Source organism: Anas acuta, chromosome 19, assembly GCF_963932015.1.
Source record: "Anas acuta chromosome 19, bAnaAcu1.1, whole genome shotgun sequence".
Classification (NCBI taxonomy): Eukaryota; Metazoa; Chordata; class Aves; order Anseriformes; family Anatidae; genus Anas; species Anas acuta.
The window spans coordinates 10,778,739-10,793,470 of record NC_088997.1 but is presented as its reverse complement, the minus strand read 5'-3'; the positions used below and the strand labels follow the sequence as shown (position 1 = coordinate 10,793,470).

The 14,732-nt window shown below is 47.1% G+C and overlaps 1 protein-coding gene across 5 annotated transcripts in view; it reads left to right on the top strand.

Annotated features, from left to right (window-relative positions):
* Positions 1 to 14,732, top strand: part of TYW1B (tRNA-yW synthesizing protein 1 homolog B) — a 104,785-nt gene that overhangs the window by 69,976 nt on the left and 20,077 nt on the right. For all 5 annotated transcript variants that reach the window (XM_068656284.1, XM_068656286.1, XM_068656285.1 and 2 more), the window contains one exon: positions 8,399 to 8,509. In XM_068656284.1, coding sequence (XP_068512385.1) covers positions 8,399 to 8,509 — 111 coding nt within the window. The remainder of the gene's footprint in view (positions 1 to 8,398; positions 8,510 to 14,732) is intronic.

The window sequence follows — 14,732 nt, the reverse complement described above, 5'->3', positions numbered from 1 at the left end:
ACGGGAAAGGTTTGGAAAGCTGTGAAATCTGGGGCGTGTTGGCATTTGAGACTTCCTTTTGCTACATTTTGGATCTTTTATCCTTCATGGGGTTTTATGCATAAAGATGCATGCTACTGAATGTGGTGAATAGATGCTTGGCTGCAGGGATATTTTTTTTTTCTGATCATATCCCTGTGACAAGTAATTTCCAAGTGTGAAAATTGCTTTGATATCTTCATTCAGGACTTGCTCGCCTAGTGAGGTGTTGTGTAACCCAGAACAGGGCCTCGAATCGAGTTCTTGGAGGGGCTGGGGCTGCCTTCGTGGGGCTGCTGCTTGCAGAGGGCAGGGCAGGAGTGCTGGCGCTGCTCCAGGCTGTGAGGTTGAGCGTGCCTTCAGCTTTTGGGCTGTTGTCTGTGCTGGTCCGAGCTGCTCCTCGCCAGCTGGGAAGCGCTGAAAATGTGTTATGAAGTCAGTTTGCAAGTTGAGTCTTTCACTGAAGGGAATAAGAAATATTAATGGAACCGAGAAACTGGCTTTTGAAGTGGCTTCCTATTCATCATCTAATACCTGCAAAGGATCTGTGAAGCTGAGTGAGGGAAAGAGCAATTTGTTTAGAGACTGCACCATAATTTCTTCTCCCCGGAGACTGCTTTTTGCATTTAAGCAAAGCAGTGTTTCTGTTGACAATACTGGTTCTGTTACTTGAGCGTCATTAGCTGCAAAACATGGATTTGTTTTGAGGAGTCAGAACAAAACGTAATTTTCTAGCAATAAGTTTTTTTCATCTATATCACAGGGAGGTACGAATGTTTAGGCTTTAAACTAGGGAGCCCAAACTGAAATGCAGGGTTTGAGTTTATTTCCAAACAGTGGGACAGCATTATGCTGTATCATTAAAAGAACGAGTCCAAGTGACACAATCCAAGGTAGAGGTCTTGTAGGATCCCAGAGCGTGGCTTGGAGGAGGAGGTTTGTCCAATCTTTGCCCTCATTATGTTTGCCCCGGCCTCCTGCAGTCCCTCGAGGTCAAATTGTGCTTCTTCTGTCTCTCTGCCTCAGCCAGAAAAGGGAGATGCTGAACTCATACAAACCCATCAATCCAGCAAGCTGCTGCTTGCAGCACGCGTGACGTGCTCACCCCTCCCTCTTCCTCCTGAGATTAGACCTGGGATGTTTTATGAAGAATAATTTTATTTGATCTGCAAAAAGATGAATGTCGAGGAGGAGGGAATTAAAAAGAAATTATTTAAAAAAAAAAAAAAAAGCTCCCTTGGTTATTGAAGCAAGAAGGGAGCACTTTGTCAAGCTGACGTGAAACCTTTATTAACGTATTCTGGGACAGCGGAGACCAGGAGGGTGGTGTCACCTCGTGGGCCTGCCTGGGAGCCTGGGGTTTGTTGGATCGTTTGGCTTTGAAATTTGGCCAGAGGCAAAATTTTAAGACCAGGAAACTTCTAGGATGGTTTCGAAGGAAAACGTAACTGCCTCGGGGCTGTTGGTGGCTTCAGCTGGGTGTTGGCTGCCCTGGGTATAGGACGGAGAAAAGGAGCTGCATCCTTCTGCTGGCCCCATCGCGGCTTTGAGCTCTGCCTGCAGGGTGCTGCTGTTGCAGCATCAGGGCATGAGACACTCCTTTGAGACAGAAAACTGGTTTCTGTCATCTCAGAGAGAGACCAGTATCTTAGATCCAGCTAATGAAGTATTTTGTTATAGCACGTATTTTTCCCTTGACTCCGTTTGGTTTGTTTGTTCCTTGTGCCCTGCGTTGGCATTCAAGGAGCGCAGAGCTTTGGGGGTAGCTTGGAGAGAGTTTAGCAAGAGCTGCCCAGGGGGAAAATGCTGCTTTTCACCAGGTTGGTTCCTCACTCCGTGGTCTGAGGTGCTGCCAAGCTGACCCTCGTTATTTACATTTTGGACCCTGTTACAAAAGCATGACAGTTGGTATGAAGTTCTAGAATGCAATGAGAGAGAGAAGGAGCAGTATCTGGGTTTCTTGAGCATGCTGTCGATGCTGTCATGGTGTGTCCTCCAAACAATAAGGTTTGAAAGACTTGGAAAGGGGGGTGACCAGTGTGTGTGTGTGCTGAATAGGGTTCTCAGTAGTTTCTTTTGTTTTGTTCTGTTTTTTAAAGATATTTCTTGGTCAGTAATCTACACTGAGGTGCCTTTGGACCAGCTGCTACGTACAGTCCTAAATAAATGACTGTGCTGTATTTTAAAGTCTGCTGTGATAACCAGAGCGAAGGTTTGAGAAAGTGAGAGGTATTTGTATAAAGCTGCTGAGTTTCCACCCATATGCCCGGTGTCCTGGGCAGGCAGAAGGCTTCCATTACACCTTTTGTACACGAGGCTCTGGATGAGCCTGGGAGAGGTTCATTGGAACTGGGCAGGGTCTCAGGACGACGTTGCTGTCCTTTTGCCTTTGTTCCCAGGGACCTTCAGGAAGATCTCCCAGCATGTGGATTTGCAGTGCCTGATGCTAATTGTCCCTAAGTAGCAGCACAAGCCCTCCCGCTGCTGTTTTGGCACCTCTCAGAGATCTGCTTTGTGCTTCCAGAGGATGTTGTGACCAGCAGTGGTTGCTGCTGTGGTGCTTTCTCAACAGCAGCTCCTGTCACCTTTCTCCAGCTAGCATCTCCTGAGCCAACTGATTTATCAAGGGCATAAGTAAAAGCATTACTGACCCCTGAGCAGGGCAGGGAGGAGGCTGCCAGGCAGAAAAGGGTGTTCCTGCAGGGACCCCAGGGCACAGCGTGCACACCAGGTCCTGGAGGAGCTCAGTGATGGTGTTACTTCACCTCCCGGGGGGCTGCAGGCCAGAGCCCTCCAGCCTTAGCTCCTGGGCATGCAGTAAATGCCCTGTGACCTTACAGGGGTCCTGCTGGGGTCCTTGTAGGGTCAAATTGAAGAGCGGATGGTGCACAGCAGGGGAGTTGCAGCCCAGCATCCCGCTCTGCTCCCGCCCCGCGAGGAGACCCTTCCCTGGCTGCTCCTCAGGGACTGGAGTGCAGCCAAGCAATGCTGGCCAGGCGACTTCATTAGGCTCTGGAGTGTTCATAGCTGAAAAAATAATAATCCCTTAATAGTCAGTTATTCAGTTATTCCATTTCTGAGATCGTCTCTTTGTAGAGAGTGTTCTTCAGCTGTGATCTCCATCAGGAAAGGGCTGCAAACAGCCGAGGAATGCCCTCAGTTTGCCCAGCTGGGTCAGCGGACTCACCGGGTGCTCAGAGCATCGCCTTGTGTCGGGGCCAGGCTCCATCCTGCTCCAGCCTGGCTCCTGCCACAGGCCTGCGGGCACTGTAGCACATAACCCCTTGGTGCACTCCATGATTTCTGTTATATTACTTTATGCAAGATATTCTGGCTTCCCCAGCCCTGAATCGGTTCACTGATCCTGTTTGGGTGAGCACGGGGACTCCTCAGCCTCTCTGGGCAACCAATTCCATGTTTAATCACCCTCCCCACAGAAATTCGTTTTTTAGTGCAATTTCCTTTGTTTCAGCTAGTGCCACTTTTCCTTCCACTGGGCACTGCTGGGAAGGGTCTGTCTTCACCTGCTTTACTCCCCCACCAGGTATTTATTTACAAGGACATGTTACTATGTTTTCTCTTCCATGTTTCCTCTTCTCTGCCACCCCATGGGCTTGTGCGGCTGCCCCAGCAGCTTGGAGCACCCCCAGACCATGGAGGGGCAGCCGCAGCCCCCCGCCTGCTGCTTTGCATCAAGAGCCCTTAGACATCAACATGTACTTGGCTCCACGCCCTCAACTTTCACCCATTTGAAAGGATCGTTACAATATTAACTTTTTCTTTTACACTAATGTTATTCTGATGGCTGTCTGAAGTGAAATAATGGTTGCTTTTCCTGGAAACGTGGGGCGTAAAGCATTGCAGTCTGTTTTTATATCCTGATGTTTTAGATCATTAAATTCTCAGGGCTTAAGCTCTTATTTCTTGTTTTTCAGCGCTTAAGAGAACCTCCTGGGGCCCTATTGTACAAGCAAATACAAATAATACATTAATAAAACAGGGTTGTGTATTTGTACTGCCAGCAGTCTGTGAGGATTGTACCTAACACTTTGCACCATTAGCCCCGCAGCCATTCTGATCTGGCATTTGTACCACGTCTTTAAAGGGGCTCTTCCCTGCTCGGATGGCACGTGAGAGATGTTCCTCGCTGGAAAGAGGTTTCTTCAGCCACAGCGCTGTCTGATTTATCCAACTTTTTTTGGTATACCTCCAGCAGTTTAGTTCTCTTCACCGGCTTCCCTCGCTACCAGTAATGATTAATTAACAGTTTGTGATGCATCAGCTGTAGAAGTGAGGGATGGCAGACAGGGACTGCAATTATTAACTGTTGGTTAGTGCTGCCTCTCGGGGAATGAGCCCTCTTACTGCAGCGGTTTTGGTTTTATGAAGTACTTGAACTTTACAGTTAGACTCCTCAAATGATGGAGGGCATCTCTTTGTGAGTATTAAAACTGAGGTTCAAATGGGAGAAACAGCTCTTCGTGGTGGCCTTCATTGCCCCAAGAAAATAGCATGCTGAAGTATTTTACTTGATGTACATTAGAAAATGCTGTGGTGAAAGTAAATCAATAGCATTTCATCCTCTCCACCAAACCGCTTTTGCTGTATCTGACACCCCCATGGTGTGTTCAGCGGGAGCTTCAAACCACTTTTTGTGTCATTTAGGTTTACTCCCTCTGTAGAATGAGTGTAAAAAAAAAAAAAAACATTTGTGGGAAAAGTGTTTGCATGCCTCAGCCCAGTTTTGAAGTCGGAGAGGGAACAAACTGCTAAGAGTTCAGAGCAAAGCACGGGGATTAGGGGTTAGCCCCTAAAACCCATTCTTGAGATGAGATAGAGAAAATAAGATGGTCTGACTTTAACACCAGCCTTTGCAGTGCTGAGGTGCTGAGAGCTGTCCCCTCTCGTCCTGGCTTGCAAGACAGCAAGTGACTGGGCCTCAGACACAGGAGGACGGGGAGGGAGGCTGGCAGCTCGCTGCACGTGCTTGTCCTCTCTCAGCCCAGGATTTTTTGTGAATGTTTGTATTACTGCAAAATTCGTGCTAGTACGGTTGGGTTTTGGTCACGGCTGCCGGCACGCCTGTTCCCCTGCTCCTCGCCACAAGCAGCCAGTTGCTGGCCACGCGCCTTGGGCAGCTCTCCCTTGGCAGCCTCCCCACAGCGGTGACACGAGGCGGAGCAGCTCGTCCTGCAGCCCCTGTGCCCCCCCGCCTGCCCCAGCCGCTGCACCGTTGGTTGGGATGTTTGTTAATCTTTGCAATCTGATTTCACACACATTTCACCAGGAAAGACTTGAGGTTGTTTTTTTTTAAATGCATTGCTTCTGCTGTATTTTGGCAGTGAACATGCTCAGCTCGCTCCTGAGCTGCGGGCAGCCCCCTCCAGCGTGGTCTCCTAGGGGACGTGGGTACTTCTGGCACGTTCCTCTGCCCCCAGGTATGGAAAGGGAACCAGTTTTGCCCCCGTGCCAAAAATCACAGTGGTCCCCTGAAATGGCAGCGTAACTCTCATTAGTCTACTGGAGCTCTCCATGCATGTGCTGATATTTTCCAATCCGGCACTTGAAACCGGTTTCTGCCCAGTCCAGTATTCTGTTACAAGTGCGATGTCTTCAAATTCCCTAAATAGTGTCTGCTGCGCGAAGATCAAGTGGATTTTGTAAGACTTTCATCCCACCTCCCACATGTGGATTTCCTGTATTTTATTTCTCCCTGTTAAGTTTTTTTTCTGTTTTATAGCCTCCAATGATGCGGATTATTCAGCCAGCAGTGGCGGTGCTACCCTTGCTGGTTTAAACAGGATGGATTTGTCTCAGTTGCCGCGTGCTCATTGCCAACTTACGCTTTCTGTGCACAACAGAGACTTCCGGAAATCTGCTCTTAATTTTAGCACAAAAATATCTTATTGGGGAAAAGAAAAAAAAGAAAAAAAAAAAAAACACTAAAGGCTTCACTTTGTGTTGGACCCCCCGACTGCTGATTGCACCAGGGACCTGATCTGCTGATCTCTGAGGACTGGCCCTGTAGGATGGGTCTGTATCAGCAGGCTTTGAGGGCTGGTTATTAAAAACATGACTTTATTTACTGTTGCCTTAAAGCTGCCTGCATTTGTTTACCACTGGGCTGACCTTTGGGGAGACATTTCCTGATTAATTGGGTATCTAATCACTTCAGACGATTGACAGGCACGCACGTATCAGCATTTTTCCTCCTGTTAGATATCTTCCCTCTGGTTTCTTATTTCCCTGCTAAATGATGCATTTATTTTGCAGTCTCTCATTTATAAATATGTATTTATACGCTATGCGTAAAACAGTTTATAAGCTATGTGTAAAGTATTTCAATTCACAGAATAATTGACCTTCAGTAATCATTCACTCAATTGTTCTTTAATTGAAGTTACTCTTCCACAAACTTCTGTAATAAAGATGCTGCACTATAGAATTATTTTCTCAAACACTGTTGAATCCTTGTAGGAATTAAGTCTTCTCTTACACTTATCACTGGAGAGTGTAGCAGGTTTACCTGGTGCTTGGGCTCTTGAGATGACAGGCAGCAGGCACCGAGTGCGTTGGATGTGCTTTTGTGTGCATTGGCTTTTACTTCCCTGCACATACCCCAGCACCCTAAAGACTCGCCCCTTGTTCTTCTCTGCTGTTAGCTGGAGGAAGGAGATGCTCCTTTTTTTTGTTTGTGCTCTAGTTACTTGTTAATAATCTGGAACACTTCCATAGTAAACTGGTGTAGAATATTGGTTTAATTTTTTCCTCCATGGAAAACACTTGTATGTTGTGTTAGGACAGTGATGATTTGATTCTTACATAGAGGGCAAAGTTCACTTATATTGCTTGTAGGCCAGAGGGACCTGCAGAAGTAAAATGTGGCTGGGATAGATAGTGGGAAACTTCCATTTTATCTGGGGAAGGGTGATAGGGTGAACTCCTAAAACAGAGCTTTGAACTCAGTGTCCTGGCCCCAGTCCTGGCTTTGCCCTACCCAGTAGGATGCTGCAAGGGCATTGCAGTGCATAACGGTCAGAGGTTTGGTGATGAAAAGTTCAGTTCAGCTGCAGATATCCGTATTACCTCATTGTTCTGTGTTGGGGAAAAAATAGAATAAACTGAATAGCGTACCACAAGTGGCATTGAAATTGGGGTAACCTTATGCCACAGACATGTTAATAGGTAAGGGAAAATCTCTTAATTCAAGTGATGAAAGTCTGGACTTGGTGGAGCAGGAGAACCAGACTCCAGCCCTTGCTGAAGTCCTGGCCTTGGTGTGCAGTGGCCTTTGTCACATCGTGCAGCCGATGTGCTGAGTGCAGTGAGTTAATCCAGAACAGCTAACCAGAAGTTTGTCCACAATGCTGTATTTCACCTACCTCTAGAAATTAGTGGAAGACGAAGGGAAGGAGAGGGGAGAAAGGGGCAGATGTAGGCAGGGAGTCTGGATCCATCCCATGGCCAAGTGATTAAGGAAGCCAAAGTCCTTTTGTCACCAGTAACTGCTGCAGAGAGCAGCCCTTGGAGGAAGCATCTGAGTAGCTCCAAGGAGAGAAGTTCTCAGAGTGCTGCCTGGAGCAGTGCACGGGGATAAATCCAGCCTGGGCATCCTGCTGCAGCGTGAGCTGCCTGCAGCACTCAGCGGGCTCATCTGCGGCATGGGAATGGGGGGACAAGGTCTGTCGGGGATGTGGAGGGCAGTGAGGGGTGGGTGCTGCTCTTGGATCTGTGAGTGCTGCAGGTACTGAGGTTGTCCATAGCGGTTTGTGCCACACTTTTAACAGTAGCTCGTAAGTGAGGTATTTGCACTGTTTCCTGGCTGTGTTTTTTAACTGTCACTGTGTGCTTCCAATAAAATGTTCTGTATAACTGATCACCCGAGAGCCTTTTCTCTGCGATGTTGTACCTAATCTGGTGGAAGAGTTATTGGACAGGGGCAGGCAATGCTCTGTCTGTCCTTGTTCAGTCTGTCCAAAAGTGACCAGGGCCAGGTGATCCAGCTGGAGGAAATAAAATAGCTTTAGAGCAACAAATGGTGAGATTTTAAGCCTGGGGAAGCAAATTAAAGTGAGAAACTTCCTGGTTATTTTCCAAATAAGTAAAAGCTCCTGTGAAAATGAAGTGCCTGCGTTTTATAGAGAGGAGATGGGGCTTTGTAGAGCAAAAGGTGGCTCGGCTCAAAGATGTGGAGCTTCCTTTAAAGAACAAGTGAGGTGGCTCCTGGTTTGGGTCTACTTTGTCCTACCCTGTGGTTTCTTGGAATAAACTAATGTGTTTTTTTTCCTATTTGAAGCTGTGTGGAAGGCTGGAACATTGTCCATGTGTCAGTGTCGATTGCTAATTTTTTTATTTATTTTTATTTTTATTTTTTTTACAGCAACAGCGTACAGTCTATAGGCTGACACTGGTGAAAGCTTGGAACGTGGATGAACTCAGAGCCTATGCTGACCTGGTATCCCTGGGTAAACCAGACTTCATTGAGGTCAAGGTGAGTTGCACATCAGTATTTTACCTTTTCCTCCCTGTTTCCCACGTAAACAGTGTTAAAGTTTCCTTCTTCCAAAGGTTTCACTGATATATAAGGAACACATCTCTTGCTTTTAACATCAGGCAGACAGGTTTCAAATGCCTCATACGTGTGTTCAGCGTAGTCTTCAGTGTTAAGCGAGACCAGCTTTGTGGCAGCTGACATCAATTTCTGCCCAACAGAATCATAACCCTCTGGGCTTTTTTGTATTTCTCATGAAAGCAGGGACAGATAAATAGTTTTAAACTTGTTTCTTTTATGTCAGCCAACATTTTAAGCAGAATGTTCTAGGACAAGCTGGTAGTTTGTGGCATTATTCTTCCCACTGTGGTCTCAAATTCTGCCGGGGGAAAGGCGATAATGTGTGACTTACTGATGTAGTATTCATCAGGCCGTGCAAAACAGGAGGAAATACTGTCCTCGGGACTGGAAGAGCAACTAACAGGAGCATGTGAGATACAGTAGGGCAGGAGGTGCTTTATCTTCGGATTAATCAATTTAGTATACAGAGAATGTAAAAAAAAAAAAAAAAAGTAATAAAAATCACAATGTGTTCTGTAAGGAGTCATTATCAGCATTTTCTTCCAGCAGCTCCCCCTGCAGATCAGCACATCTACCTCAGGTCTGCATATTTACAGTTCTATTACTTCTGCATTTTCCTTTCTTTTTCCTTTTTTCCTTTTTCTTCCCTTTATAAAACCTTTATTTATTGCTGCTTTGAAGAAAAAAGTTAGCTGCAATTTCTTTGTGAAACAAAACCCGAAGGGGTCTTACAAAAAGGATGGAGAAGAACTCTTTCCTTGCATGGATAATGATAGGACAAGGGGGGTGGTCTTAAGCTAAAAGAGGACAGATTTGATTAGACATTAGGAAGAAATTCTTCACTCAGAGGGTGGTAAGGCAGTGGCACAGGCTGCCCAGAGAAGTTGTGGATGCCCCAGCCCTGGAAGTGCTAAAGGCCGGGCTGGATGGGGCTTTGGGCAACCTGATCTGGTGGGTGGCATCCTTGCCTATGACAGGAGGGTTGGAATTGGATGACCTTTAAGGTCCCTTCCAGCCCAAGACTTTCAATTATTCTAAGATATTATCAGTATTGGGAGTTCTTTTTGTCTTTGAATGCGCTGCTGAAGTTGATAGCTTGATACAAACTAAGATGTTGAGTATGGTTTGGGGGGGGGGTGGAGCCTTCAGTTTTACAGTGCATGTCAGGCTGTTTTATAAGTAAAGTAAAACCTGGCAGAAGAGCTGCTCCTGTGGCACCCTTCCACCTTGCATCTCCTCCCTGTCTCCCTGCAGCCTGATGGTACAAGATCCTTCCTTGCAGCAGGGAGGAAGACAGATGAGTGCATGCCAAGTGTGGAGGGTGAGGCTGTACGTGCTACTTAGACTGCTCTGTCATGTAGAGGCTTTAATTAGTAAAAATGAAACAGGTGTAAGTTAATCAATGTTTCTAAGTGCAGATTCCCCTGAGCACTCTCCAGGGCAAACATCTGTCTCCTCCAAGGCTGCAGTTCCCTTTGCCTGGGGAAGGATTCAGCCTCACAGCTGTGGTTCTCAGCACTCCCAGCTACTCCTCCCTAGCAAAATCATGGCCTGGACTGTTGGGGAAGTAGATTAGAAGCCCTCTGAGGTGGTCAGGGATTGACTCATGGTGCTTACCCAGCTGGGTGAGGCTCCTGCCCAAGCTGCTTCCATCAAAAACGTCTTTGAACTGGGCACTTCAGGGTGCTTCTCAGTTCTCAAGCAGCGATGACTTTACTCCAAGAAAAGGATGTATAGTGAGCGCTTCACCCTGTTTGCAGAAGTATTAACTGAGGTAGAGAGGGGCTGCATGGCACTTCACAAAAGCCACGCAGCACGGTGGGGCAGCTGAGACTTTGGCCTCACTCAGGAACCAGCCCCACATCAGGCTGCAGGGGGACTTGGGGGGTCACAGGACTAGGAAGGAAGGTGGGTGCTTGTGGTGCCTGCTGGCCATGAGTTGTTGTTGGGTGGATTTGGGAGTTTTTGTGCGCTGATGTAAGTTAGCAGTCTTGCTGGGTTTTGTTTTTTTTTTTTTTTTTAAAAGTGCATGCTGTTTAATTCTACTTAATTAGATTAGTGAGCAGGATGCTTTGATCTAAATGGAACAGAACTACTGGAGCGAGTCCAAAGGAGGGTTACGAAGATGATCAGAGGACTGGAGCACCTGTCGTATGAGGACTGCCTGAGAGAACTGGGCCTGTTTAGCCTGGAAAAGAGGAGACTGAGGAGAGACCTCATCAATGTTTATAAATATCTGAGGGGAGGGTCTGAGGGGAGGATGGAGCTGGTCTCTTTCAGTTGTGCCCAGGGACAGGGTGAGAGGCAAAGGGCACAAACTGAAGCACAGGAGGTTCTGGCTCAATATGAGGGGGCACATCTTTACTGGGAGGGTGACAGAGCACTGGGACAGGCTGCCCAGAGAGGTTGTGCAGTCTCCTTTTCTGGAGATACTCAAAACCCACCTGGATGCCATCCTGCGCAAGGTGCTCTAGGTGACGCTGCTCGGCAGGGTGGTTGGACCAGGTGATCTTCACAGGTCCCTTCAAACCTCGGCCATTCTGTGATTCTGTGAATGTTTTCAGAAATATTCCAGCAGGTAAGGGAAGGTCTGTTAGTAATGCAGGACAGAAACCTCTCCCAGATCCTGGCCTCACAGGATACTGGTCTGGGCCAGTTTGTGGTTTGCCCTTTCATGCCAAGGAGCAGAATACCTCATGCCTCAGTTTCTTCCTCTGTGAGTAGGTTAGCGGTTGGAGTACCTGGTGGTTGGTGTACCTGCACCATAGCCACAAAAGCCCTTTGCAGGTATGAGGAAAGTCTCTACTCTTGGAAATATGAACAGCAGTACTCAGGACATGGGAAAACCCACGCTAAAGCCTTTCCAGAGCATGCAACGCACACTGCCCTTGTCTGTGCTAGTTGCTGTACTTTGGCTGGAAGTGATGGGGAGAGAGGCTTCCTTCCCTGCCCACAGCCTTCAGTAAGTACAGCTTCCCTTTAAAACGTAAAGAAATTTTGCGGTGGCTTTCCTGGAACAAGGGATTTGCTTGTCACTAGGTTGTGTTTAAACAGACCTAAAAAAGGCAAAAGGTGTGCTCCCAGATTTTCATGTGGGATGTTTTTTGTGAGAGCCAGGTGTTCTTAAACAATTTGCCTTTTTCTTGCCTCATTGGAACATTGCACTTGCTCCAAAAGGTGGGCATGTAGTGATCCGAAGAGGAAAACTAGCTCATACTAAATGCAGGATTAGCCCAGCCAGTGGCCTTATTTGTTTCGCATGGTTTCACCTGCCAGTTCCTGCCGAACAGCCGTGTTCCTAAAGTGTGGAAGGTGTGGCTCTGTGTGGAGGCACAACAGCATTCTCTGGCTGCTGCGCATCTGTGACTTAGCAATGCAAGTGGCTTACTTGGCTTCTCACCTTGGGAGCGGAACCAATTTTTCCCTTTTTCTGAGCCAGACGGGTCAAGCAGCCAGCTCCAGGGGGCTCGTGAACATCTAGTTGAGTAGCTGCAGGGAAGGAGGCTCCAGCCCAAGCCCCAGCTGGAGAGGCTGACAGGGACAGGGGTGTTCAGGGTGGCTTCCTCGCTTTGCTGACCTCAGAAGTGTCCTCTGATCACCGGAGGTGGTGTCCCCATTGCTGCTGGTGATGGTCATGTTGCTGCAGTGTCTGCCACCTGCTGTGACACCCCTATGTAACAGAATTTATAGGCTACCCTGCTTTGCTCTCAGTTGTACGTTCTGGAGATAGCATTAAAAAAGAAGCTGTGGAAAGAAGCTGGTTTGTGAAGCCCTTGTCCAGTGCCCTACGCACACAATCAGCACTCTCGCATGGCAGGGTCAGTGGGGCACACAGCCACTGTGGGGATTTCAGGGGTGTTGTGCAAACCTTTGAGCTGCCCCGATGATGAACAAGCTGGAATTAGGAGAAATTTCTTTACTGAAAGGGTTGCGTGGCATTGGAACAGGCTGCCCAGCAAAGCAGTTGAGTCACTGTCCTTGGAGATCTTTGAGAAACATGTGGGTTTGGATTTTAGTAGCATGGTTTAGTGATGGACTTAATTCTTGGTTAAATGTTCAACTAGATGATCTTAGAGGTGTTCTCCAACCTGAATGATCCCGTGATTCCATGAGTTGAGGTTATTTCAATGCTTCTGCCCATGCACTGCAGGGTGAAGCAAAAGCTGGGGTCTGTGTCCCTCTGCTCTGGAATAAAAGGTGAGTAGGTGTAGGCAAAGGGCAGCAGCACAAAAGAGACTGCATTGCTAATTCAAATGTAGCCCCAACGCCTGGGGAATTTGCAGTTGTGTAGGCAAAGCGTACGCAGGCTAAGGCATAATCCCATGGTGGTCAGAGTGGTGCTTGGACAGATAATGTATAAAGCTGGGACTTCAATTCTGACCCAGAAGAATCCCGGCAGGGTTGAGGAGTGTTCAAACCTAGTGCTTGTTGCTGTCGCAGTTCCTGTTCATGGTCTCCTCTATGTATTGAACAAAAACTCTTGCTGGTGTGTAATTGTCCTTGTGTCCAGCTGTGGTATTTGTGGTGTTTATACTGCATTTGTGACCTGGGTATTTTCTCCAAAAGCCCGTTTTTTTGTTGTTGTTTGTTTGTTTGTTTATTTTGATCAGAAGTAACTTCTTAATGTTTCTTTGAGGATGAAACGCTAAAGAATTGGTTTGGCATACGCTTGGGGCATGTTTTGTTGTGTTTTTTTGTTGTTTTTTTTTTTTTTTTTCTTCCAAGACCCCAGTGAGATAGGTTAAGGCAAAGACCAGGTCATGCTTAAAGCAAATAAACAAAAAAAATATTACAAGATACTGCAAAGCATCTGCCAGAAAATGAGGCTCATCTCTGTGGGATTTCCTGGTTAAATACTTGAGATAAATGACGTTCATTTAAAATGAATGTAGCTAATCCCCTGTTGCTCCAGAGAGGCTCACAGGGTGGAGTGGGTAGAGATTTAGATTCTTGCAGAGCTTAATACTTGTTCTCATTTACATGAGTATCTTACAGCAGTGTAACTCTGTGGGACCCTGTTCTCTTATTTAAGCCAATAGAAATTAGTGTTGATTACTGGTGTGCAAAAACCCAAGCAAATGAAGAATCAGTCATGTGGTTATTAAATACACATTACTTTTATTTATTGCATTAGTAAACTTGAATGCCATAACATCTCTATCACAGTTATACTGGGTTGATTGCTAGATTTAATATCTAGGATGTGCAGCTCATCTTTTTGCAGTGGCAAGCATTGCAAAACCCTCTTCTTGTTGTAAAAGCCAGAGCCTTCTGTTAACACGCAGTATGTTGCCATTTATATTTGTTCTTAAAGCAAAGGGGCAGAAGTGTTTAGAAGGGAAAAATGTAAGCAGGTCCTAAAGAATTCGTTCAATAGCCTAGGAGTGGAGCATGCTGCGGGGTTGTGTTAGCGCAAGGCCAGCCAAGCACCCAAAACCGTTGCAGACCTTTGACCCCTGCAGGCAGATCACGGAGCAGCTGGGTATGTTTGCATCTGTAATTGTGGTTGTGCCCAGGCATCCCATCCGCGCTGCCAACAGATATAGGACTGCGTGCATGCAAGTGTACTTGTGAAGGGCTGATCCTTGCACACCTGGCTTTTGACTTCAGAGCTGTGTCCGTGATGGGGCGGGAGGTGCAGTTGCTCTGCTCGGAGCTGGAGGTGAACCAGCCCTCCTCGGGGAGGCCATCTGTATTTGCTGAAGTGAAGCTGCATCTTGCAGCTCTCCAAATCAGCCTGAGCAGAGCCCTGCTGCTTCTCTGCAGCCTTTTCATTTGAAGAAGGGAAAAATAATAATAAAGCCTGTTGGGTTTGTCCTCTGGTCAAGGGCTGTTTGTATCACGGAGCTTGGGCAAAGCAGGGGTGGGATTTGAGGCACTGCACAGAATTTCCTCAAGCCTTCCTCAAATTGATGTTCAGCTGCTTGAAAGCACTTGTCCTTGGTGGCTGTGCCGTAGCTCTGGTTCCAGCACATCACCCAGCTCGTGGTTCGGGGACCGACTCGTGTTCAGCAGAGTGAAGGACGAGGTTCTGCAGCTGCAGCTCCTGGTCAGTATCTGAGACTTCGCTACGAAATTAAAATGACCAAGTCAATGTCTGAGGGGAAGGACCAGAGGGACATATCTGTCCCAGTCTGCTCAG